General features: G+C 38.3%; 1 protein-coding gene across 1 annotated transcript in view; it reads right to left on the bottom strand.

Moving 5' to 3' along the window:
* Positions 1–1,738: 1,738 nt before the first annotated feature.
* Positions 1,739–27,825, bottom strand: part of SPTLC2 (serine palmitoyltransferase long chain base subunit 2) — a 152,040-nt gene continuing 125,953 nt past the window's right edge. Inside the window, exons 10-12 of the mRNA XM_043983667.1 lie at positions 13,990–14,125; positions 12,062–12,191; positions 1,739–7,480 (exon numbers count right to left, since the gene is read on the bottom strand). Coding sequence (XP_043839602.1) covers positions 7,361–7,480; positions 12,062–12,191; positions 13,990–14,125 — 386 coding nt within the window. The 3' untranslated portion in view covers positions 1,739–7,360. The remainder of the gene's footprint in view (positions 7,481–12,061; positions 12,192–13,989; positions 14,126–27,825) is intronic.

Genomic DNA, 27,825 nt, shown 5'->3' with positions numbered 1-27,825 from the left:
TAAGTGTGCGTCTCTCCTCTTTGATCTCTGTAGCTCCATACAGATAGCCCTCGAATTTATCGAATTCCCCGGCTCCTCTGGCTAGGGTCGCTGGCGCTACCCCCTGCAAATAGGAGGCAAGGAGCGGCCCCAACCCAGCGGAATCTCCAGCTCCCGCGGGTTGCTCGAGCCTTAGCGTCAATCTTCCCGCCCCTGGGAGCGACTGACTCTAGGATCTTATCCGCTACTAAGCGGACTCCCCCTAGCCCAGTCCTGTCCAGGGCTAGACTAAGGAGGGGTGGGAGACTTAAGGAGGAGCTAAAAGCAAAATGCTGCAAGGGTCAAAGGGGGCCTGGCCGCTCCCTTGGGGTTTCGGTAGGGACTTAAAATGCAAACTGGTGGTTTTGCGTATGAAAGTCTAAGGGAATTTGAGTTTCCTTTCTTTCTTTTTAAAAATATTTTTTTTAATCATAAAAGTATTTTATTATTTTCTAGTTACATGTATAGTTTTCAACATTTATTTTTTATGATTTCTAGTTTCAAATTTTTTCCCCTTCCTCCCCCTTTTGAGCTTCCTTTCCTGCACCGCTGAAATAACTTTTGTAGATTTGCTCCTAAAAGTTCCACACCATCACTGCCCCACGTGGACTTGACAGGAAGGTAGTCAAACAGCCCAAGAAGTGAATAAATCAAGTTACTTCGTTCACTAGACACGAGTAACGCCTTTCCTTTTCCTTCAAAGTTTTTGGAGTTTTATAGTGGAAGATAGTGAGGTTGAGACGGGAGGGAAAAAAAATGAACACCCTCAGATCGCGGAATAAACAAACACAGTAGAAGGGAGGAGTCAATTCTTTCCTAAGGGGAACCTGTTGACTCCTATAAAATGATGGAATTCGATCTGAGAGCAAATGTGGCTTGCATTCCACTATAGAATTTGCAGAAATCCAATTTCTTATTCCTAAGAATCAGTGAGGTTGGAGGACAGCTAGGTGGCACAGTGGATAAAGCCCCGGACCTGGTTTCAGGAGGACCCGAGTTCAAATTCCGCCTCAGACTCTTGACACTTACTAGCTGTGTGACCCTGGGCAAGTCATTCAACCCTCATCACCCCCCCCCCAAGTGAGGTTGCCAGAAAGACGCCCAGTCAGGAATCGCTTGTCTGACTGAAAAATTGCAAAAGCTGGATTAATATCCAGCAATTTCCTTTTCTTTCTATCTTGCAATGGGGCGACTTGCCATGGGTCACACAGCTAGTGTCAAGTGTCTGAGACTGGATTTGAACTCAGGTCTTCCTGAATCCAGGGCCTGTGCTTTATCCACTGCACCACCTAGCTGCCCCAATATCCAGCAATTTTCTTTAAAAAAACAACAAAAAAGTTAGAACAAACTTCATACACTTCAGGTCAGCCTATATTTAACCAACTACTGCTTTGTATGTTACCTTGCTACATGTAAATGCCTATTTGTATTTTTTAAGTGTCTTTTACTTTTAAAAAATGCTTTCGCAAATAATTTCGACAACCCTCTGTTCTTCCCATTAGAAACCCCCTGTCCTGAACTCACAAACTTAAAGGAATTTTTAAAAGGAAGCCAAAGCCCATCTTTCTGAATATTTTATTTGGGCAAAACACAAATAGATTTGCATGGATTGTTCTTATTTATCCCAGGAAGTTTTCCTTCAGGGCTTAACATGCACTTTTGAAGCTGAAAGTTCCCTCCCACCAAACCCAGGTTCAGTCATCAAACAATGAAAAAAAAATTAGATCATCTGGCATAAAATACTTTATTTCGGTGGTATAGGGGAATCAGTTACAAAATTTTATTTAAAATGTTTCATATTTACAATCTATCCCCATCCTCCCCCCAAGGGTATGTATATATGTACATTACAGGACCAGAGAGGGACAATTCCACCCTACTCCCTGCAATTCCACTTTGTCCTCTCCTCTATGGCAATGGAAAAATCTGGGCCACCAAACACCTCAGGTTCCAAAAAAGGCTGTTTCCCTAATTCTTTAACCTGTACTTTTTACCCATCTTCCTTATATTAGCTGCCTTCATGCAGAGAGGGATCATCGAGATTGTATGGGGGTGTTGGTTGAAAGAGGTTGGGATGTAACATATCCTGTGCTTCTCCTATCATTCCAACCACTGGTCCATTTCCAGTTACTATAAACCAAGACCCCTATTTCAAGGGAGGAAACAAAATCAGTCATTACCCCATACCAGGCAGTGAGAAGCCCTAATTTTCTTCCTACTATTTTCCCTTCTCTATTCTCCAGGAATTCCTGGCTAAGTTACCAAAGCTTTGCATGAAGGGCTTGGCTACAGAATGTTGCATCAAGCAAGTTTTTAACTGAATCAAGTCTCCTTATGCATAGGAATATTCCTTCCTCATCCACAGAGATCAGAGTAGGGGAAGACACTTAGAAAGCAAAAGAGGTAGCTTCCTCCTTTCTTCTACAGCTCCCTATCCTTCCACTTGCTTAGCAAGAACAAAGCTGCAGGTACTACTTCATTAAAAATACGGGTACCTGCAGTTTAAGAGTCACTGCATTCTTTCGGGTCAGTTAATGAAAAGACATCATACCAAAAAGAATCACAGTTTAAGGCCATTTATGATGTGCATTATACAGTAAACAAAATCTTTCTTGCCTGCACCCTTCCCTACTTTCTTCTTGAGGTTCGGGATGGGATAGGAACAAGATTAATTCTAGATTCACGAGTTACAAGGGACAAAACATAGCATTCTTACTGGAGGAATGAGAGCCAACACCTTTGGTTCCCTGCACCAATCAGGCATTCAGTTTATATAGCAGGACATGCTCAGGAAATCTGACGGTTAAAAGGGACAGAAGAGGACACAACATCTACCAAATCAAATCCAACAAAAAATCACTCCTTGGCTCGAGGCATTTGTTCGGCACGATAAGGGAGAGAGACAGCTGCCAAATTCTGCCTGCATAAGGCATGGGACAATATAGACTGGGAGTCTGAGAACTACATTTCATCAAGCAGGGAGCACACATGCTTGTCTCTCCCAGGTAAGTATGGTTTGCTTTCCTGGCTTGCTGGATTGAATTGCATGCTGACAACTGTGTCCCCATGTAAAACAGGTAGCAGCCACACTTGAAGGCTCTTGAAGCAGTACTGAGTCTTCTAACCTCGATTCTGATGCTCTCCCTCTGTATACTGGTGCCCTCTCCTTTTTTTTTTTTTTTTAACAGCATGGAATATCTGACATTAATCCATGAATCACATTGTGAACAAGACCACATAAGGAAAAAGGACTTCTCTAGTTCCATTCATTTCACATCACATGGGGTCAGGTTATGCAAACAGAAATTAAAAAAAAAATCACTTTATAGATGGAACACCAGGAGAAGGAATAAATAGGTAGTGTCTCAACTAAATTGTAAAAAACAACAGCCTACCCAAGTACTATTCGATAACCAATGCAATCTGGAGCGCCACCCTTACCCCCCCCTGCCCCCAGGCCAATAGGATCCATGTTTCTTTAGATATTTTATACCATACCTCCATACTATCCTAACCAGGATAGACTAAATAAACTAGTTTTCTTCCCTACTTGTGGCCTAATCGGGTAGCGGTCACCATATCCAATCTTATTGAGGGAGATAGTCTCCTCACCAATTTGGAAGAAAAAGAAATGGAGGTAGTCAGATGTTAGTTGAGGATTTTCTTTTAAAGGAACTATGAAGTTTCCTCAAGTCATACTTTCTCCCTGTGTCCATGAACAAGCAGAAGAGGCATATGTGGATTCTGGTAAATTCAGTTGGACAGACGATTATTGGTCCGAAAAGAAATATGGATGCTGATTGCATATTAAGTTGGAAGGGGGGTAAAAAGGATGCCAGCCTATTAGAAAGCCTAAACAAGTTGGGCCAAATGCATTTGGAGAGAGCCACATATATGCATCCAATTTGTAATTAAAAAAAAAAAACCATTTCTGATATACCCATCCTAAAACACCATAAACAGCATACCACACCAGCTCTCTCTGGGGAAAAGAAACTTAAAAGTGATGCTGAGAAGTGATCTTTTCATTTGGAAACACTACCCTGTAAGTGGCAAAGGCTCAATTAAAGTGAACAAAACATGGTTGGGTCCTTGGGCTGCATGTTCATAGACAATCAGTTTCTTAAAGGTCTAGAGGCTAAATATATTTTTACTGAAATGAAGATTTCATCCAAAACAAAACAGAAAGGTCCCTACTCCTAAAGGGAATCTCTCTAGGAATGTTTCACAATCATTAAGTTTATTTGTGCTAAAACAAGGATCCTGTGAAATCTTTGGTAAAAGCATCAATGAAGACTGAAGAGGTTGCCACCTCCTCCCTTCCCATTTGTTATACCTGATTTCACATTGCTGGGTGTGTAGGGAGAAATAGCTACTGGATTTGAATTCAACACTTTATTTCTTAGAGGGGAGGATTGATTTAATGTGTTCTCCAAAGAATATGAACTTCAAAACAGCTTAAGGAATTCACTGAAGCGATGGAAGGAGAAGGAGAAGGTGGCAGGTAAAGATGAAGAAAAAAGAGGAAATTACCTATTCTGCAGTGCTTAATATAGTACTTTGGATCCCAGCCTTTGGTGATAACTGATTAATAGATCAATCTTTTTTTTTTTTTTAAAGTGAGGCAATTGGGGTTAAGCGACTTGCCCAGGGTCACACAGCTAGTAAGTGTTAAGTGTCTGAGGTCGGATTTGAACTCAGGTACTCCTGAATCCAGGGCTGGTGCTCTATCCACTGCGCCATCTAGCTGCCCCAATAGATCAATCTTACAGGGTCCCCCCACCAGATTCCCACACCACAGTGTATCAGGGTGTCCTGTCATGCCTGGTGAACCAGATTCCACCTCATTAATCAACAGGTAAACTTAATGATTTCAAAACAGTTAAATAAAGATACTAAATAGACGTTTGACTATAATGTAGATATCACAGTATCAAGAAGGGAGATAACCAATCATTATGTGTAATTCATTCTTCCATAGGTTAGAATAAAATAGCAGTTCATCTCTTAGAAAGCATGGAATTCTGGATAGCATAAGGGTTTGGTTTTTTTTATCCTTTATAAATAAAACCATAGTTTAAACTTAGACTTGTTTAAGTTTATTCTACACTGTCATAATGTAATAATATCAATTTAAAAACTGGCCATAAAATGTTGCACATTTTCATTTGCTACCACCTCATTTATCCCAAGGTAAAAGGCAGGGTAGAAAAATGCACTGATTTGAAAGTCTATGTATGAGATCTTGGAGATTCTCTTCAACTGAAGGGCAGAAGATGTTGCTTGGCATATGGGTGCTATGGTGGGGAAGCATTCACTTAGGAAGAGCTAGCTGTTTGCTTGGTTTTTGCCAAAGGACTATTTCCCTTCCTGTTACTCTTCATTTCTTCACTTATATGTGTTACATATAGTCTTCTCCACCTCTATTCAACTTTCTCCAAACTTAAAAAAAAAAAAAAAGGCACAAAACCATGGACTTTACCCAAAGGTTTTAAGTTTGGGGATCAGGAAAATGAACATATTTAATACATTAAAAGCAAATAACAAACCCAACCCATAAATAGCATTTTTTCTGCCTTCTACTTAACAACTTAGCATTTCTTCACAAACATACTACAGCTGATGACAAGCTGCCTGTATAGAATGAGATGAGAAACTTTGCCGGTAAAACAAATGGTTTCAAAACACACACACACACACACACACACACACACACACACACTCCAGTCCATACTCAGAGTACTCTTTTCCATTCCTTTCCCAATCTCCCCCTGAGATGTTTGATGATCTCTTATCTTTTGGAAAGACAAGCTAACTTTGGGTACAGTAAAGCCAAGAACATTTCTCCCTTAGGCTTTGGTTAAAAGATAGCTTTTTTTTTTTTTTTTAAAAGAATAGCTTTGGAATGGTGGTGTGCACATGGATTCCCTTAGCAGGCCCCCTTGGCAGAGGGTCCAAGGAGCCCAATGCAAGCAAAGGATACATTCTAAACCTCTCACAAAAAAGGACAAAGGCTAGTTAACAAGGAAACAGGCAAGTTTCTCAGTGTCAGAAGCCGGTTAAAATAAGCAATGTAACCATGAGTTTTGATGGAAAACAATAAAGGAAAGCAGTGATCAGGATATAACCAGAAGAAGGAAGTGGGCTTTTAAAAAGAGCTAGTGTAGCAATGGTAATCCTTTCATAGAAATAGACTGAGTGGCTTCCAGCTGAGAACTTATTCCTATTTTATTCAATCACTCTAAGTCCTGACTGAAAACAGCCACAATTCTGAGCTATAGGAAGCAGTAAGACTCATGAGTCATGGTCAGTTACATGAACAGCATTCTTCTCGGTGATCCTTTTCAGCAGTGCTTTTACAAAACCCTTGTCTCATAGCCAACCAACCACCTGACAGTGTAGAGCAGCTTTGTACATGAAATACCAAAACAGGAAATTTGCCTTCACTAATAAGGGTCTCACTGGCAAAAAGAGATTCAATAGGAATGGGATATGGCTATCTCATAAATATTAAACATGCTTAATAGGGGAAAAATTCTGTCCTGTGTGGACATACTCTAGGTTGGTGAATATCATGAGGAAACACTTGATGGCAAAATAAAAAACATCTAGTAGCCAGGATGAAAATGGATATTGGACATTCTTGGAGGCCTGCGGGGGGGGGGGGGTGAGTTACATAATGATCCCATCAGCAACATTTGTTATTTAAAAAAAAAAATTAAAGCTAAGTTTCAAGTGTTTAAATTGAAGATAAAACTAAAGAAAGAGAGCTTTGGTTGATTATCTGTCTGGTTAAATTACAGCTTTAACATGAATAACTTCCAAGGATTGGAAGAAAGGTAAGTGGAGGACACTTGCTTCCTAAGGAGGACGAAAGCAGTGGATTCTCTCTGCAGGTACTGCTCTGTAACTAACAGCAGCCACAGCTGTGCAGAGGAGGCCTACCTGGGGCTGGCGTGGTAGGGACAGGTGGGAAGGTGGGGAGTGGTTTACAGGGTTAGCCAAACGCAGGCTAGGATAGATAGCGTGATTTCACCAGGACAAGAGCTATAAAACAAAACCTTTTTTTCCCCCTTCCAAAAAATGTGTGTGTGTGAGGGGAGGGAAGGCAAAGAATAAGACACCTTTCTTTGAAGGAGAGATGTGGCAGAGAAAGAACGTGAAGCAACTTTCACTATTTACAAAATGCCATTTGGATTGGATGTGGTCACCTTCAGTATTGTGAGAAAATAAATGTCTTTTACATGAAGCAGCCACAGAATGTGGTTCCTAGACTGGGCTCAGAAAGGCCACATATTGTCCTGGGTGAGGGAGGGTGTCCTTTAAAGGTCACCAAGAGGGCTCAGTCTTCTGTTTCTTCATATGTAGTCTCATCAAAGGGCCGGTCCAACAGAGGTACCAACCGGTGACGGGAATACTTCAGCTGCAACAGGTCCCCAACTTCATTTATTTCCTTTAATGCCTGATGAGAGTAAAGACAAAAAGTGATCAGTCTAGGCAGTAGGATACTTGTATGTCTCTTTCACCACAGTTATTTAGGGAGCATCAACCTTACTGGACTTGGCTGATGAATCTATTTTTTGTTTGTTTGTTTGTTTCATAGGGTAGAGCATACTTGTAGAGCTCTGGAAATACAGCTAGAAAAAAAAAATCCCTTCAGTCACAACCAGAGAGATCCAGTCTCCTTTAAAGTGGGGACTATGTTTTTCTTTTGTAGGTCCCCAAAGTCCCTACTACTCTAAGTATAGAGAGTATACTATTAACTTCCATGTAGAACTGACATTAGAAAAGCAGGATGTACTAGGGAACCTATGACTATATCATCACACATCTACTGGCTGATACTGTTCATCTTTTATTGGGATCAAAGAATTTTTGTTAGACAGGTCAGGTACTGTTCTGGTTTTGTCTATGTACTTCTCATGGATAGCATGTTGCCTTGCATACAGTTCATATTTGCTGACTTTTGAAACATGGTAGGACAAGGAAACAAAAAAGGGAATTTACCAAATTCATAAAAAAAGTTTTGATTCTCTCTCTATTAATGGCCCTCTTACAAATAGAACATTTATTTATCACTTAAAGTGTATAAAGAGGGGCAGCTAAGTGGCGCAGTGGATAGAGCACCAGCCCTGGATTCAGGAGGACCTGAGTTCAAATCCGGCCTCAGACACTCAATACTTACTAGCTGTGTGACCCTAGGCAAGTTACTTAACCCCAATTGCCTCACCAAAAAAAAAAAAAAAAAAAAAAAAAGCATAAAGTGCTGTGATAAGTACTAGAGGGGATGATAAAGTTGAGGTAGGACATGATTCCTGGCCTCAAGGATGGGGGATAAATGTGAATAAAATATGCATTATATAAAACTATATATCACATATTATATATTTTTGTCAGAGTTGCAAAAACATGATATATGAGACCTGAATGGGAAGGATGTTACCAGGAAGGGTTCTGGGAAGAAGTAGAATTTAGTTTGGATTTTAAAGGATGGCTAGGAATTCAACAGGTGAATTCCCACACCACAGGGAGAAGGTTTCAAAGATGCAAGTTACAACTGGATAGTTAACATTTCAAACTTTCTTTAAAGAATGAAGCTTCTCAACCAACTTCTCTGCAATTATTATTATTATTATTATTTTTTTGCAGGGCAATGAGGGTTAAGTGACTTGCCCAGGGTCACACAGCTACTTAAGTGTCAAGTGTCTGAGGTTGGATTTGAACTCAGGTCCTCCTGAATCCAAGGCCAGTGTTTATCCACTGCGCCACCTAGCTGCCCCTGCAATTAGTTTTTAACGTGGTGCAATCTTTTACTTATCTCTTCCTTTCCCACATTTGTCTGCCTTTATTTTCACAATCTCTGAATATTTGTTTTGTCTCATTCAATTTCCTTCTTCAACCCTTTCCACTCCTACTTTTAAGACTCAACTCAAGTGAATATCTTTCCTTCTTCTAAATGAGTAGATGATTTAAGGAAAATTTCTTAATCAGCTTTTCAATGCTATTAGTGCAGACAGAAGAATTAAGATGGTGGGGGTTTCCTCCTGAGCATTAGACCTAGAGCAGGACATTCTCAAAATGGCTGGCAAAAATGCTTACTCTAACTCAAAGAACACAAATGGAACTCTCAGTGAAAGGGCTGGTACCAGGAAAGACTGTGAAGTAAACAGAAGGGAGAAACTTTATTTTAATTCTCTTTGCTCTGCACCAAGCAAAGTAGGTTCTTAGATGATTTTTGAAAACAGGATGTTGCACTTCCTTCTCCTGTCAAGCATTCCATATCCCAAAGTTTGCACTCTAGTCTGGAGACCTTTTTGCTGTATTTCCTAGGGGTGGCCAACCTCCTCTAACTAAAATTTACCATTAGTCTCGTATCTTATCTCTTGGAGTAGCTAAGTATCAACTAGCTAATCTGATCAGGAGAGCTGGAGCTACTCCTATGGATAAGTGCCCTGCCTTTTGTGGCTCTAATGAGAGGCGATAGGGATATTTCTTGGCAGGGCCAGGCCCAGTGAAACCATATCCCACAATGTGTCCTCTCCCCTCATTAATCTCTAAGTTTTTACCAAAAGTGGGTTGAACGAATATCTTCCTTCTAGCCCTGTGGCAATAACATTATTCTGAAAGATTCCGGTTTTCATACCTTCATCCCCCAAAGGATTAACTGTTAAGTCACTACAAAAGACATTAATTGTTAGACTGAACTATTTATCTTAGATAAATAGGAATGTTTCTTTTAAAAACAGAAAAGAGCAAAATAAAATCGCTCCTCCAAGCTTCCTAGGCTGAGCAGAAAGACATTCTTCATTCCAAAATGGAGAAAACACAAGAGGTTACTAAAAGCTGAACTTTGCCATGAGAACAGTGGGCACCTTTGAGAAGATATTGAACTAAAAGCTCCATATGGAAACAATTTAAGTTTGAATTTCAGCTGGGAAAGTCCATTAACTATTTTTTCCTTAACTCTGATTTAGGATTTTATTAATTTAAAAGAAAAAGACCACGTGACTTGCCAAGACCACAAAGGAAATGGTATTTGTGAACTCTGACTTCAGAAGAGTGTAATATTTTTCATCACCATAAAATGAAAGAAAAAACCCACACTGGCCCAAAGGGATACAGGTTTCAAGGTTTCCCTCTGATCCCATGCCAAATATTCCAGGCAAGGAAGTTCTATTTACATAAAACAGCTATAAATTGTAACTGAAAACTAATGCCTACTGCGTGGGTTTAATAAGAATAGAAATAAGGAAGCATTACATACATGTCACCATTTAATAACAAAGTCTACCCTGAACTTCTGAATCACTGGATAGAATAGTTTCTTAGGAAAACACCATGCTGTTAATGACAGGATTGAATGTAGTACACTGGAGGAGGGAGTTTTCCAGATAACTCTCCCACTGGGCTGGTCCCTCTGCTCTTCCCTTTCTTCTTTTATTTTGGAATATTTGCACTGACTTAGAGGTGGCCAAGCTTGTTTAGGAACAATGATTTCAAGTAATTTTAGGTAATTCTTGCTTCAATCAGGAAAATCACCAAATAATTGCATTCCACTAATTACATTCTCAACTAGGGACATAAAAAGATCATATAAGGTTTTCCCATGGATCAGAAGTAAATGAATTATTAGATTTCCAGCTTGTTCTTTAACAACACCCTTGAAATTTAAATATATGGGTTATGAAAGTCAATGAAATATAATCCCTTAAAACAAATCTAACTTATATAATCTTGTTGGAAAAAGTCACTGTTCACAAGAGTATATAATTTGAATTTGATTTTTATCTAATTACGTAATAGGCTTACCCATGAGAAGAGCCTATTTCCATCAAAGGCTATAAGATGTGAACATTTCAAATGCAGTTTAAATGTGTCATTGGGTTAAAAATTAAAGGGCATGGGGCAGCTAGATGGCGCAGTGGATAGAGCACCAGCCCTGGAGCCAGGAGTACCTGAGTTCAAATCTGGCCTCAGACACTTAACACTTACTAGCTGTGTGACCCTAGGCAAGTCACTTAACCCCAACTGCCTCACTAAAAAAAAAAAAAAAATTAAAGGACTAAATTGAATGTTCCCAGATATGTGAAAATTCATAGGAAGACTAACCTCTCAATCACTAGTTCACCTTCAACAATTTCCATGACTGCACCAGAAACTGGATAGTCCTATTGGACAAGTCTAAATTGTTTCCTGGAGTTGGTCATACTTTTCACTATAGCAACAATATGTATGTATGCAATGTACTCTCACAATCCCTGCTTAAAAGGAAAGTACAAGGGCAGACTAGAAAATCAAATACAACTTACTTAAAATCTAGCATGAGACATTAAATCTACACAAGCTTGGAGCTCAATGATTTTTCCCTTTATGTCTTTATAGAATGGTATTCCCAAGGCAGGATTCAGAAATTGGATTAAAGAGACCACAGAAATTGGAACATAGAGGGTCATTGAGCTAAACACAAAGTTAAATAAGGTAGCTGCCAAATGTAAGAACTTACACAAAAAACCCCACATTTTAAAAGATTCAAGTCATTTTGCTTTGTTGAAGTAAGAAAAGAGATCTTTAAAAAGCCCTAATAACTGCAACTAATTATAGGAAATATTCAATATTGTATATAAGAAAGGAGATAGGACTTGGAGTCAGAACATGAGTGTTGAAAATCTCATCTCCACCACTAAACTAGTGGTCTACCATGGACAAATCATTTCATTTCTGTTAAAATAAGGGGATGGATTAAGACGAGGATGACCAGAGCAGAAGAGGACTCAAAGTTATGTCACCCTTGGGATCCATTATAAGAGGAAGGGGACATGTTCTTCAGATATACGAACACCATCCTGCTTGTCTAACCTAAGGGAGAAAGTATTAGGAGAGAAATGTAAAAAATTGTGTATCACCACCATCTGTGTTTGACACTTCAAATTGAGGAACAAAAATGAATGAATCAGGATAATTTTATGAATAATTCCATTCTATCTAGGTCCATATAAGACATAATTATCATCACTGTAAAAATGCCCAAGACTGAGAAACTTACAGTATCAAGTATTTCTTTGGTATGTGCTGCTGACAAGCAAAACCTAGCTCGAGATTCAATAATTGGGGTAGCAGGAAATCCCACCACAACCACACCGATGTTCCGCTTCAACATCTCCCGTCCAAATGCACTAAAAGGGGGCAAACAAGAAAGTCAGGAAGAATCGCAAGAATAAGGGTCCTACTGTCCCGAACTGCGCTCCTCTTTAGTGGATTGTGAACTACAGACCATTATGAATCACCTATTGCCTTCTTTTAGTACTAGAATTGACAGGGTACAAAGGCTTCTTTTGTTCATTGCTTAAGGTGGTCTTACCCCAAAATGGTTTCATTCACAAAGTTGAAAGACTATTTTTTGGCAGAGACAGGGGTTTTCTAGCAAGACTGGCTTAAATGGATTTATAGCATAACCTATATCTTTCTGATATATTCCAATGACCAACAGGGCTTAACATGAACTTAAGTTTAAACCCTGGCCCTTGGAATAAGAGGCTTGGCAGATTTCTCACCTAGCAAGGGATCAATTTGTTGCCCAGAAGACAACTGGCCCTAACATAGTTGTTTTTGATCTGCCAGTTTGGCCGACAGGCTTTAGCCCCTAGAACTGAAAATAATTCCAGACTCTGGACTTCTTTGATTCGCTTGAGAACAAGATTGCCTTTGGAATTAAGCTTTTCCTTTTGTTTTCAGGGTCAGTTCATCATGGTCACATGGTTCTGTTTAATCTCCCTACAAACCAAGCTGGTAATAGAGGCCAGTGGTGTCAAAATCATAGAAACGGAACCACTAAAGTACATAAGGATCTCTGTGAGTACATATCCACTCATAAAACCAGGTGTTAACATTATCTATATTTTATTTGTTTTGTTAAGGAATTACCAGTTGCATTTTAATCTGGTTCTGTCTGTACTCTGGAATGTTGTGGTAGCAACATGGCTCACCTCTAGTGTAGGCTATTGACTCCACAGCTAAATCTTGTCTAAGTAGAACCTTAGTTCTAAAATCCATGGAGATTGGGGTATTTGCCTAATTAAGCTTTCCCTGTTTCTTTTGTTCATGTTGATGGAGAACTTTAATAAAAATACAACAAAAAACCTTTAAGCTGTTCAAACTTTTTAAAAATGACAATTTGTTTTTCTTTACTAGTCCTTTAACGGCAGCACCGATCTCAAGAGTTTTCCCTAGACCATATCCATCCAACTGCTCTATAGCACTGGCAGTGTTAATACTCTATAATAGGAATAAAAAAATAGTGAGAAAAGCCTCACTAGTACATTGAAGTAAAAACATTTCATTTTGCTCAATCTATTCCCCTAAACCCATCTATTTCTTTATTTCATTCTAGAGTTTCATTGTTTTTCTCTCTTTGTAAATAAATGCTTTATAATTCATATAATTTTATGTCTCTTTCTGGAATAGTTTAGACGTAGTTCTATCTGAAGACAGGCAACCGGGCTAGATTCAAGGTCCTTGATTGCCTTGTGTATCTATGCTAAGTCCACTTAAAAACCATCTTATTATATTAGTAATTCTGGAAATCACACCTGCCACCTGCATAGATTTATGAAGTGCTTCTGCAACAATCCTATGAGGTAGGTAGTATGAATATTATAACCATCATTTTAAAGAGGAGTAAGCAGAGGTTCGGAACAGTAAAATACTGGCTCTGGTGTCCCTGGCCAGCAAATGGCAGAAGGGAAATTTGTGCCTAGATCTTATCGGGGTTCTTTCTATTGCTACCCAGAACACTCCAACAGCAAAGCACCTCCTGCAGTTCTACAAATATTAACTCTGAATCTCCTGAATTTGTAAAATCTTCAGGAATTAGAGGCCATTTAACTTATATACTCCAGAAAATAATAATATATATTCTCTCACTATGCTTGGAGTTCAGAGAGAGCCTTTTCAACAGGCTGCTCTATGACTTACCCAATTTTAGCTGGCATGTATAGCATCAAAGGCACCACAGGGGAATCTTCATTTCCATAGATAATGAATCCCATCTCCTTCAATCGCCTTCTGAAATACCTAGTGTTTTCAGCTAGCTGTTGCACACATTCTTTGCCTGGAAAACATTGGGGAAATACATACACCAACAAAATCATCAACAGATCCAGGACTATTCCGCAAAATAGTGTTATCTTCTTTTGGACCATATTCAGAACCAATCTACCAGTGTGACTCAGCAGACAGAATGCCAGACTTGGAAGTCAGGGAGAACTGGGTTTCAATCCTGCCTCTGCTACTTACTAGCTATGTGCTCATAAACAAATCATTCTACCTCCCTCGCCGAGCCTTTTTTGTCTCATCTATAAAAGGAAAATATCCCCAATTGAGAAATGGTCAAAGGATATGAACAGGCAGTTTTCTGATGAAGAAACCAAAGCTATCTATTCCCATATGAAAAAATGCTCTAAATCTCTAATGATTAGAGAGATGCAAATTAAAACAACTCTGAGGTACCACCTGACACCTATCAGATTGGCTAAAATGACAAAAAAGGAAGATAATAAATGTTGGAGAGGCTGTGGGAAAATTGGAACACTAATGCATTGTTGGTGGAGCTGTGAGCTGATCCAACCATTCTGGAGAGCAATTTGGAATTATGCCCAAAGGGCGATAAAGCTGTGCATACCCTTTGACCCAGCAATCCCACTTTTAGGTCTTTTGCCCAAAGAAATTATGGAAGGGGGAAAGGGACCCACATGTACAAAAATATTTATAGCTGCTCTTTATGTGGTAGCAAGGAATTGGAAGTTGAGGGGGTGCCCATCAATTGGGGAATGGCTGGACAAGTTGTGGTATATGAATACAATGGAATACTATTGTGCTGTAAGAAATGATGAGCAGGAAGAGTTCAGAGAAACCTGGAGGGTCTTACGTGAGCTGATGATGAGTGAGATGAGCAGAACCAGAAGAACATTGTACACAGTATCATCAACATTGAGTGTTGACCTACTGTGATGGACTATATTCTTCTCACCAATGCAATGGTACAGAAGAGTTCCAGGGAACTCATGATAGAAGAGGATCTCCAAATCCAAGAAAAAAAAAAGAAAGAAAGAACTGTGGAGTATAGATGCTGATTGAACCATATTATTTCTTTTGTTTTTGGGTGCTGTTGTTTTTTTTTTTCTATTTTGAGGTTTTGCATCACTGCTCTGATTCTTTCTCTTGTAACAGGATTAATGCAGAAATAGGATTAATGTTATTATGTGTATATATATGTGTGTGTGTGTATATATATCTATATGTATATGTATAGAGATATAGAGATATAGAGATATAACCTATATCAGATTACCTGCTGTCTAGGGGAGGGGGTAGGGAGGGGAGGGAGGGAGAAAAATCTGAAATTGTAAAGCATGTATAAACAAAAGTTGAGAACTATCTTTACATGTAACAGAAAAAATAAAATACCTCATACATTAGAAAAAAAAAAAAAAAGGAAAATAGCCATACCTAGAGCATCTACCTCATGGTTGTTGTGAGGCTTAAATGAGACAGATGATGGATGTAAAGCTCTTTGCAAACCTGGCAAGCACAATGCAGATGCCACAACAGTACTTGTGGACAGAACATAATGCAGTTGGTCTTCTAGAAATGATGTGGGGTTTTTTTGAGCACAGAAGCATGTAGCATATTTCCTAGCCCATTGTATGTGCTTACTAGATGTTTACTGACTAAATGACTGACTCAAGAATGAAGAGGGTTTCTGAGGATAAAGGCATAATTTGTGCTAACTTGAGTTCTTTTTTTTTATTTATTTAAAATTTTATTTTTATTTAGTTTTCATTTTTCTTAGCAATTCCTGTTAGTGACAATTACATATAAAAACAATTTTAACCTCCATTAAAACTCATAGCAATTAGTAATCTCATTCCCTTTCAGTCAAATGAAATGATTTCTTGCTAGAAAAAAAATGATTTCTATTTTCTTCTATTTCTTATAGAACACATTTAAATATGAACTATTTTGAAAGATTTCTGCATGATTTGCTGCCAAATTACAAAATAAAGATGCCAGTTATTCCCTTTAAAGCTAGTCTTCTTATCTCAACATGCTGGGTAACTTTGACATTGTAGAGTTAAAAGAGAAAAAAAGTAAACACAAAACCAGGAGGGAAAGAAAACAGCCTATTTACTTGAATAATTCCTAGCCATTCATTCTCTCCTGAAAAAAATTTTTTTTTACTCCTCTAAATAGGGGGTGTGTAGAAGCTCCACAAGAATATCTAGCACCTGGCAGAATTATTTAATAATTTTTTAGATTCTCACACTCATTTACTAAAAAGACCCTCCACATAGAGTTACAGAGCATTAAGTAAAAAAATTAATCCATTTCTCTCCTTCAACAATCAAGATAGAAAAGTTTTCATTTTTCTTAGCAATTCCTGTTAGTGACATTTCCAGTAAATATCTTTCTTTAGGAGGGGGAGAGTGACAAGAAGGGGAGGGGAGGAAAGAGAGAAGGTGACTTCTGAAGTGACTGAATAGATCTCCCCACCCTCATCCTTCAGTCCCAGCTATTTGGGTGCTCTTTTAAAAGCAGAAGGCCCAGGAGTCAGGAGGACCTGAGTTCAAATCTAGCCTCAGACACTTGACACTTACTAACTGTGTGACCCTGGGCAAGTCACTTAATACTAATTTCCTCACCACCAAAATCATCACCATCATCACCATCACCACCACCATCATCATAAAGCAGAAGGGTGGGGGTGAATGACTTTTTTGAGAAAAACTTTTTTTTTTCCTTCTAAAATACATGAAGCTGAAGAAATTTATATGAGAAGAAATAGGTAAATGACTAAATTTTAAGTAACTATAGAAGAAAATGAAAATAAATGTTTATATTTGGACTAAGACATGATGAATATAGTAAGGTAGCATGTAGAATATACTTCTCAAATGTCCTTTTTTTATTCTCTTCCTTTATACCCCCTACCCTATTTCTTCATTCTTCTAATATTAAATTCAGAATTTCTTAATTAATAGACAGGTAGTCACTGAATAAAGACTAATATCCCCCCCCAAAGAATACATTTGTTATCTATGCTTTTATATACATGGTTATCTATGTACTTATTACATTCACAATTTACAAACAAAAGATATAAAACATATTTTGTTAGAATACTGGAAACATAGGTTGAGATACAAATTGACATCCAAATACTTCAAAAAGGTGGGCGCTGGGGTGGAGGAACCTGACAACACACCATGCCTCTAAAACTATACTAAACTAAAGCTATACACTGTTTTGCTGCATCTTTCACAGGACCCTTATGAAAGTTCCCCAAGTTCCTGACTCATTATTTGGGGGGCGGAGGGGGGGGGGCTCGCACCACAAGGCAATGAAGGTTAAGTGACTTGCCCAGGGTCACATAGCTAGTACATGTCAAGTGTTTGGGGCCGGATTTGAACTCAGGTCCTCCGGAATCCAGGGCTGGTACTTTATCCACTGTTCCACCTAGCTGCCTCCAACTCACCTTTTTTATTTTATTTCATTTTATTTATTTATTTAAATGGCAGGGCAATGAGGGTTAAGTGATTTGCCCAGAGTCACACAGCTAGTGTTAAGTGTCTGAGGCCGAATTTGAACTCAGGTCCTCCTGAATCCAGGGCCTGTGCTCTATCCACTGCCCCACCTACCTGCCCCTCTAACTCACTATTTTTAAGCAGAGAATAATTAGCCCTTTTGACTTTGAAGGATTTGCAGGCTAGCTGAGTCTCCAAAGTAAACTGAGGTCATACAGAAGTATACTGTGTGGCACATAGTCGGTATTTCCTCCCTGGGTCCCTTACACTCACTATTCTCAGCTTTGAACATCCACTGGCAATTTAGAAAGGAGAAGATACTGAGTCTAGATTCCATTACAGTGTTTAGTCAGTCTGAGGCATATAAAAAGCACAGGGTTCTTGTTCTGTTCTATGGGAAAATCCATACACCTTCCTCTTTTACAGCTTGAGAATAGAAGACCATTGAAACTGAGCAACAGAACTTGGATCCCACCATAATAGTAAATCAGTCTTATGCCAAAGGTTTGACTTGCTTAAGATCAGCTTTCTTTACAAGGGAATCCTCCATGAACATTTCACACCATAGCTCTCACAACAGAACTAACCCCTCAACACAGTAATTCCTGTATACAATTTATGAGATTAGACAGATTTTTCACATATAGACTCACTCCTAAAAAGCACAGGGAATTTTCCTCCAAAAAATTTTTTTTTAAAGAAATGCATAGATAGAACAAGTGGGGGGTTGGAAAGCAAATACTTTTTCAAAACTCAAGGTCTTCCTTCACACAGGGAGAACACATGCCAAGTGGAAATTTCTGGAATCATCTCCTAACTAAAGAGTTTCATCTACAACATGACATTGGTTTTCAGAATTGTTCTCTCCTAGCCATTTTCTGCAACTCAAAGAATACTTAGGTGAGTTACCTCAAATACCTGGGAATGGCAAAATACTTTCTTTCTTCTGAAGCCTGTTTTCCCACCCTCAACATGAATGGACTCCTTAGTCTAGTCAGTCTGATTCCTTAATTTGCAATAAACATTCTACTACATATTTCAGATATTGTCTTCAGGAATAATGATGCACTCTTTCCTGCAGCCTCATTATTCCCCTCAAAGGGAACCAAGTCTTTTCCCTTGTGTTTTTATCAAAATTTAAGGCAGGGGGAGGCAGCTAGGCGGCACAGTGAATAGAGCACTGGCCCTGGATTGAGAGGACCTGAGTTCAAATCCAGCCTCAGACCCTTGACACTAGCTGTGTGACCCTGGGCAAGTCACATAACCCCAACTGCCCTGCAAAAAAACCCCAAACCAAAAATAAATAATAAAAAATGGAAATTTAAGGCAGGTTCAGACAATATCAAAATTAAGGGACTTATTAAGAATAATCACACAGAATCAAATGAAAAGACAAGTAGAGAGCAGAAATAGAAGAAATATAAAAAGCCAAATGACAAGCTGAAAACTTATGAATAATCATCTATTTGGACAATATTGGAAAGAACAGGTATGGGATGGTCAATTTTAGAACTCAATAAATCTGAGCTCAAATAAAAATGTATGAAAAATATTAATTCCACTGAAGGAAATACTTTAGAGGAAAATATATAGAACCAGCAAAGCTTGGCTATATGAGATCTAATTAAATTGTCAGTTTGGCAAAGATGGAATATGTAAACACTTTTCGGAAAAACAGCAAGCTTCTCCTAAATATGTATTGGCAACCATTTCATTCAGACAATTTTCCATTTCTAAAGTACTTTACTGTGAGGGAAAAATCCATCCTCTTCTCAATAATTCTCAGGAACTCAGCAGCAAGGTGACAAAGGCTTTATTTTCTTCTCATGAGAAGGAGGCACCCTAGTGTGCAGCTAGTGGGTACCCAAAAAGGGGGCTCGCAGGCCCTGTTTTATACCCTAGTCCCTAACGCGAATGGACCTTCCCCTTTTTCATCATTGGTCGGGGTTACAACCTACTCGAAAAAACTAATAGCTAATCGGAATGCAGTATTCCCACCCCTCTTCCTTGTATGGACATAACTCAGGAGTGGACCTTATACTTCCTTATATGGACAGAACTCTGGAGAGGACCTAATTGAGACCAGGGCTCCTTGAACCATGTGACCTTGCTAACCTGAGGGGGAGGAGGGGATCTGAGACTTTTGTCCTACAAACAGGTCAGGGGAGTATGACTGACTTGTTATATCCACATTGAGAGGAGACAACTACCCATTTCTCACATTTACCAAGTATAAAATGCTTCCATATATGTTATTTCACTTGCTCAATGACCCTCTAGGACTTAGGCAAGTAGAAGATGAAATTTAGTTTCAGTAAGACAGATACGTTACCTAGGAGTTCAATCAGCATATACAATATGCACTGGCAAGAACCCAGTAGTTTGTCAAACAATGATAATACCAAACCAAGCTCTTCAGGAATGGGATAGGGATAATGATGAGGTAGGGTTGAAGATATTCCAATATGGACAATCCATTTTCCTTTTTTGTTGCATTCAAAAAAGTAATGCTCTGCTGTTTATAGGGAATCATTCAATCTGACCTTGCCACATTAATTTGGGGGGGGGGGCGGCTTGCCCAGGGTCACACAGCTAGTAAATGTCAAGTGTCTGAGGTCAAACTTGAACTCAGGTCCTCCTGAATCCAAGGCTGATGCTTTATCGACTGTGCCACCTAGCTGCCCCACCACATTCATATATGCTGTTGTCTCCTGCAATTATCTCTAAGCTACAGCAAAACAACACACAGAAGAAAAAAGCAAATTTTAGACAGAAAATGGAACCAAATATCATAGGTAAGTAAGAGAAACCAACAAAATCCAAAATTAATTATCCATTTTCAAGGTTAAATATTACTTAATCTTCTTGATGGATCATTGATTGGGTCCTTGAGAATATAGGAATTCATTCAAGTCTAAGTCAAGTCTTATCCAAAAATGAGATCCTATTAAGCCAAAAAGAATCAGCACTATTCTGCTGGAATCTACTAGCTCAATTATAAGGAGGTTTACTGCATAGAATCTTTGAATTTAAAACAGTATAGAACCTTAGAAAACATCTAATTCAAGGGTTCTTTAACCTGGGGTCCGTGAACTTAAAAAACAAAACAAAACGATTTCAATATAATTTGTTCCTTTTGCTATCCTATATATTTTACGTATTTAAAAAGCATAATTCTGAGGAGTCCATAGGTTTTACCACATTTATAGAGCGGTCCATGAAACAAAAAAGGTTAAGAACCCATGATTTAGTTCAACCCCTTCATTTTGCAGATGAGAAAAAGTAAGGCCCAAAGTAGCAGAGCCTGGGTTTGAACCCTAATTCTTTGATTTGAAATTTAGTTCTTTTGACCCTTCATACTTAGGAAGTGACAGCTAGGTGTTGCAGTGGATATAGTGCTGGGCTTGGAGGGAAGACCTGATTTCAAATCTGGCCTCAGACACTAGCTGTGTGACCTAGAACAAGTCACTTAAGCTGTTTCCTCATCTGTAAAATGAGCTAGAGAAAGAGCAAATCCCTTGAGGATCTTTGCCAAGAAAAAGCCAAATGAGGTCATGAAGAATCAGACATGTCTGAAATGGCTAAACAACAAAATCTTAGGATGTTGCCCTCTTTGAGAAATGTCTTATTATGGGTTTGCACTAGAGAACAAACTAAGTAAGTTAACTGTATTAATTAAGAAAACAAAGAGAAATCAATTCTCAAAGATTTTTCATTTTTTCTATAGGGAGAACAGGTAGGAAAATTAGACATCAGATCCCCCCCCACACACACACATACACACATTTTTTTTTTTAAGTGAGGCAATTGGGGTTAAGTGACTTGCCCAGGGTCACACAGCTAGTAAGTGTTAAGTGTCTGAGGCCAGATATGAACTCAGGTCCTCCTGAGTCCAGGGTTGGTGCTCTATCCACTGCGCCATCTAGCTGCCCCTCATACACACTTTTTAAACATAAATTTTTATTTTCAAGGGTTTGTTTAGTTACATTCAGAGGATCCACACAATTATTTGGGCAGAAATAACACCATAATTAAATTCTATGATTTAGAAACTTATAATGAACTAAACATTGCTATTTACTTGTCCATCTGAGAAGACATTCTTATAGGATAAATTGGAAGTAATCAACAAAGGGAAGGAACTAGAATTGAGAAAGGCTGGGAAAGGTTTCCTGTAGAAGGTAAGATTTTAGCTGGGACTTGAAGGAAGCCAAGGAGCCCAGGAGGCAGGGATGATGAGGGAGAATGGAGAACATTTCAGGCATGGCAGAGAATCAGTTAACATGCCCAAAGCATCTTGTTCAAAGGACATCAAGGAAGACAGTATCACAGTATCACTGAATTGAAGAGGTGTAAGGTGTAAGAAGACTGAAAAGTGGGGCAGGGTCTAAGTTTTGAAGGACTATGAATATCATAGAGGCCACTGAAGTTTACTGAGTGGAGGTGGGGGGCAGAGGAGAAAGGAAATATGCTATAGAGAAAAATTACTTTAGCACCTGGGTGGACTGGAGCGGGAAAAGACTTGTGCCAGGTAGACCAATTAGTCGGCCATTGCAACAGTCCAGGAGTAAGGAGATGAGAGCCTGCATCAGGGTAGTGGCAGGATCAGAAGAGAGATGCCGCTGTTGTTGAGTTGTTTCATTTATACTGGACTCTTCATGACCCCATTTGGCATTTTCTTGGCAAAGATACTGGAGTGATTTGTCATTTCCTTCTCCTGATAATTTTACAGATGAGAAACTGAGGCGAACAGGGTTAACATGACTTGATTTAAACTCATGAAGATAAGTCTTCCTGGTTCCAAGACCAATGTCCTATCCACTGAGCCACAGGTCTTGGCAATAGACTGGATATAAGGAGAGATAGGAGTTGAGGATGGCATGTTGGTAGAGATCCTGGAGGACTGAGGTGGAGGATGGTGGAGCCCTTAAGCATAATAGTGAAGTTTTCAAGGAGGATTTTGGGGAAAAGATAATGAGTTTAGTTTTGGGAATGTTGAGGTGAAATCTTTGAACATCCAATGTGATATGTGTATTAGGTAGTTGGAGATATGAGGCTGGAGTGAAAATAACTGGAAAAATAGGTCTTTGAAAATTACCTTCATACGACTACCACTACCCCACCCCCATGACTATGATTACTGCTAGTAACTAACATTTATATAGGACTTACTATATGCCAGGCACTGTGCTAAGTGCTTCACAGTTATTATCTCATTTGATTCTAAAAACTCTGGGAAGATGCTATTATTATTCCAGTTTTACAGATGAGGAAACTGAGGCACATAGAAAATGACAAAGTTAGTGCCTGAGGCCATATATGAACTCGGGTCTACTTGACTTCAGGTCCAGCATTCTATTCATTGTACCATCTAACTGCCCAAAATACCAGAATCAAAATAATCTATCAACTTAAAGTATTGGTACATATATTTTGAAAAATAAAATTCTATTCATAAAAAAAAGAAAAAGAAAAAAACTACCAAATGACAAATCTTAATAGCAAGAACCCCTAGTAGTTTTATTTTGTTTGCAGAAAATTAAAAACATTTTATTTCAGTCCATTTTCTAAAATAAGAAGAAATTGTAGCTTATGTCTGAATACTCTTCATCAGGGAGTTTGGTAAGAAACACAAGGCAACTTACACTATTGGCCTAACATTTCTCTGATTTACAACATACCTAAAAGGTGAGAAAGGAATTGGGGATAAGAAGAAATAGGTTATGGTGTCAATTTTTAAAAAAGGGAAGAAAACTTCAAACAACTGAAGTAGGGGCAGCAGCAGAATAAACAATATACCACTTATTTTCTAAGAAGCTAGTAGGCTATGTGTGCTAGATTTTGAAGATTTGGGTTAAGATTCTGGTTTTGCCATTTGCTGCCCAAATAATATTAGGCAAATCATCTTAACTCTCAGAGCTTTAGAGTTTGCTGATTTTAAAAATGAGGGTGGTTAGAAGAGATGACTTTTGGGGGTCTCTTCCAACTGCCATGATCTAAAACTTTAGGATCTCAAATTACTAACCAGTATTGGTAATCTTAGCATTGATTTTGTATCAATAATTTTGTCCTTTCATAGGTCTTGATTAGATCTTAGTGATCTGTGTTTAATTGTGACTAAACTTCCAAGTTGAATATAATTTGGAGACTTCCAGTTACACTAGCTCTCTCACATCAAATGACATAAGCCATCCTAGACAGAACAGGTGATAGCTATTTTCCATGGAAGGTTCTTGGAAATCTATGCATTGATTAAGAGTTTGGACTGGGTCAAGAATATAAAAGCTTAGCCATAACTGTCACCAGTGCAACTTGCTAAAAAATTGCTTTTCAAAAGCATGTGCTTTTGACACGTGCCCACTTGTTTAAATTTTAGTGTAATTTTCCATTTAACTGGTTATGGCTAAAATAGTGAATTGGGTTCTTTTATATACCTTGCATCACAGCCAACAAAATGTATGAATCTGGGACTTCAAAAATAACATTTCAGGTGTTGATTGAAATCTTCCGAGCTACCAATGACATTTATACAAATGATGCACAGTCAGAGTTAATCCTCTAATTCACTTTACACCCTACTGCACAGCTCCTAATCTTTCCAGATTTCCTGGATGAGCTGATATAATCTGCCTAAAGGTGGGGGTATGGGTTAAAAATCACAGTTACCCCCTCCAACATGTACTTTCCAATTAAGTGCATTTTGCTAACTGAATCTGGAAGTCAACTAAAGAACCTTCTTTTTGCTCATTTTTTCCCCTCAAAGACACCAGTATGAAAGCAGGCAATCAGTGACAAATGAGCTTTCACAATTGGTATTCACTTTAAGTATTGCAGATAGCCCCACAGAATTGTACAAATGTTTAACAGCTAGCTTCAGCTATGTACACAAAATGAGTAAAAGCAGAATCAGAAGATCTGTGTACACATGAAGACATAAAACTAGCTGGCTTCAGCTGCTTTAGTGTCTAACACAAAAGAAAGGAGCACAAGGATGGAGAAAAGAGAAAATCAATCCTTTTATTATAACTTACACCATCAAAAATTCTGTACTGAAAATGCTTGTCACAATGTTTTTATATACTTCAAAAACATATTTGGGGACAGCTAGGTGGCACAGTAGATAAAGCAGTGGCCCTGGATTCAGGAGGACCTGAGTTCAAATCCAGCCGCAGTCACTTGACACTTATTAGCTGTGTGACCCTGGGCAAGTCACTTAACCCTCACTGCCCCGCAAAACAAAAACAAAAAAAACTTTAAATAAAAATGTTTATTAAAAATAATAATAAATTTTAAAATATATATTCATTGTTTTATTAGCATATCAAATAATTGCACTGTCAATGTTTTACACTAGTCACCTATATTACCCATTTTTTTCCAACTCAGACTGCTCAGCTGTAATACTGATACAGCTGTACATTTTTACCATACAAAAGGCCGTATTTTTGTATATTTTAAAAGTTACTTACTTTTCCCTAACATTATCTATTCTACCCAGATTTAAAAAAAAAGGAACAGATCTCATTCTTGTGCTGTTCATTTCAAAAGTATTACCAAAAAATTGAATAAACTAAAAATTAGGGGAAAATAGGAAATACCATCCTATTATTATCATCATCATCATCATCATCATCATCATCATCATCATGATGTGGGGGCAATGAGGGTTAAGTGACTTGCCCAGGGTCACACAGTTAGTAAGTGAATCCCTTTGTTTTTGTTTTTTTTTCCTTTGGTGGGGCAATGAGGGTTAAATGACTTGCCCAGAGCCACACAGCTAGTAAGTGTCAAGTGTCTGAAGCCAGATTTGAACTCAGGTTCTCCTGAATCCAGGGCTGGTGCTTTATCCATTGCACCACCTAGCTGCCCCCGTCATCCCTTTGTTTTTTAAGGTCACATGTTTGTTTTTGCCAATCTTCTTGAAATTGAAGACCAGAGATCTTGAAGATCTTTCACAAAAGTATCTATAATGCTAAATTCAAACATCCCTTTAAAGACAAATGTCAGTTGCTTGCAGAGTATATTATCCTGCTATTTTGAATGAACTTTCAGTACATATTTTCTTTATAGTAGTAAAACCATCTTTTTAGTTCAAGAAGAAATTTCTTTTTAAAAGAAAACTATCTTTTCATAAGTGACCAAAAGCTAACTACTCTCCTGGTCTTCTGAAAAGACATTATTTTATAGCTTTAAGGCACACGCAAGAACATATAGATGGGAAGTGAATTCATGGCATCCTCTAAATGGGGATGCTATGATTTTTATGAAGAAAGCAGAGATCCAGTCTTTAAAGCTAAAATATTTTACAAGTCTTTCCTTGAAGTTGAAGCTTTTAGCTTTAAAGATGGGTCCCTACCTTTTTTTAAGAGCAATTTCAAAGTCTGCAAAGTATCCTGGATTGACTTTAGGAGGGATTAATTAGACTTAGGTATTAACTATTGTTATTATTTGTAGATGAAGTACTGTATACAAATTATACTGTGGACAAATTCAGATATAGTCAAGATGGTATAAACAAAATAAGCATACAGTTTATATTAACAGATAAGGAAGAGTATCAGCCTTTTCAAATTTTGCCCCTCTAATCTGTATCAGATTTATTTATCCAGGTACAAAGGTTTCACATTAAAACAACAACATACAAGGAATTGATATAAATATTTAAGGCAAACACTCTGTAATGGATGAATGTTCAAACAATTTCCAAAAGAAGAAAACCAAATTACAAACAGTCCCCTATGGAAATGTCACAAAAAAAAAAAAAAAGGAAAGAAAAAAAATGTTCCCCCTCAAAATCTTAGGAAGATGGTAGATAAATATGTAATTTTAGAGGCAGAACACAACCCTGACCACATCAGATAAGCAAATAGAGGCCCTACATAATAGTAAACTCATCCATGATAGTAAGGATAATTGAAAGAACTTACCCCAACAGAAAAAATAAGTGAGGAACAATTCACTAGCCTAATGCTCCTGCTTCCCCTACCTGTCCACCCCTCTACAGCTTACATTATCTCTTCTGGCTGAGGCAGTTTTAGGCACAAAATTTTGGAGGGAAGTTCCCCTGAAACACTGCCAAAAGGTTAACTTCAGCAGCCACCACAATGGATGCTAGCTCAGCCCTCCTACAAACTTAAAGGTGGGGACAAGGGTATAAGAAGAGTGGCTGGAGAGCTAGACCTTTAATTTGTCTGCAAGGAGGATCTCTCCCCCACCCTCCCCCCAACCAGAAACTGTGTCTTGGCACAAATCTGTAGGAAGGCTGAGCTTGCCTTTAATAAAAAACAGCATTCATTTATGTTAAACATTTTTAAAAAGCAGAGGCATTGATGACCCCTTTCTTTACATAGTATATATTTTAAATCAAGGTGGCTCTCCTCTGGAGAATTTATAAACAGATATAGATAAGAGTTTCACAGGATGAGGAATGAATACGTTAAAATAATGGTAGTATCTAAGTAGCTACCGCTCAGGGTTATAGTGAAGTTCAGATAACATATATAACACTTTGCAAACTTTAAAGTGCTATATAAACATCAACTACTATTGTCAGAAACTAGTCATATAATGCTTGTCCTCTATTACAAAATGGAACTAGGTATACTTTAAAACTAATAATATTTTATTTGTCCCCAGTTACATTTAAAAACAATTTTTAACATTCAATTTAAAAAAAAAAAGTTTTGAGTCCCAAATTCTAACCCTTTCTCCTTCCCTTTTGCCCTCCCTGGGATGGAAAACAATCTGACATAGGTTATACATGTGCAATCATGTTAAACATATTTCCCTATTAGTCATTTTGTAATAGGAAGGAAGGAAGGAGAAAAAAAGTATGCTTCAATTTGTCTTCAGACACCATTAGTTTCTTCTCTGGAGGTGGATACCACTTTTTTTTTTTTTTTGGGGGGGGGGGGGGGGGGGGCGCCCCCGCTGGTCAATGAGGGTTAAGTGACTTGCCCAGGTCACACATCTAGCAAGTGTCAAGTGTCTGAGGCTGAATTTGAACTCAGGTCCTTCTGGACACCACTTTTTAAACCATAAGTCTTTTGGAACTGTCTTGGATCACTGTATTGCTGAAAATAGCTAAATCATTCCCAATTGCTCATCATCCAACAGTGCTGTTGTTGTGTACAATGTTCTCCTGGTTCTGCTCACTTCATTCTACATCAGTTCATTTAAATCTTTGCAGGTGTTTTTTCTGAAATCATCCTGCTCATCATTTCTTAGA

The sequence above is a fragment of the Dromiciops gliroides genome, chromosome 2 (assembly GCF_019393635.1).
Source record: "Dromiciops gliroides isolate mDroGli1 chromosome 2, mDroGli1.pri, whole genome shotgun sequence".
Lineage (NCBI taxonomy): Eukaryota > Metazoa > Chordata > Mammalia > Microbiotheria > Microbiotheriidae > Dromiciops > Dromiciops gliroides.
The sequence above is the reverse complement of the archived record's forward strand: the minus strand, read 5'-3'. Positions and strand labels throughout refer to the sequence as shown.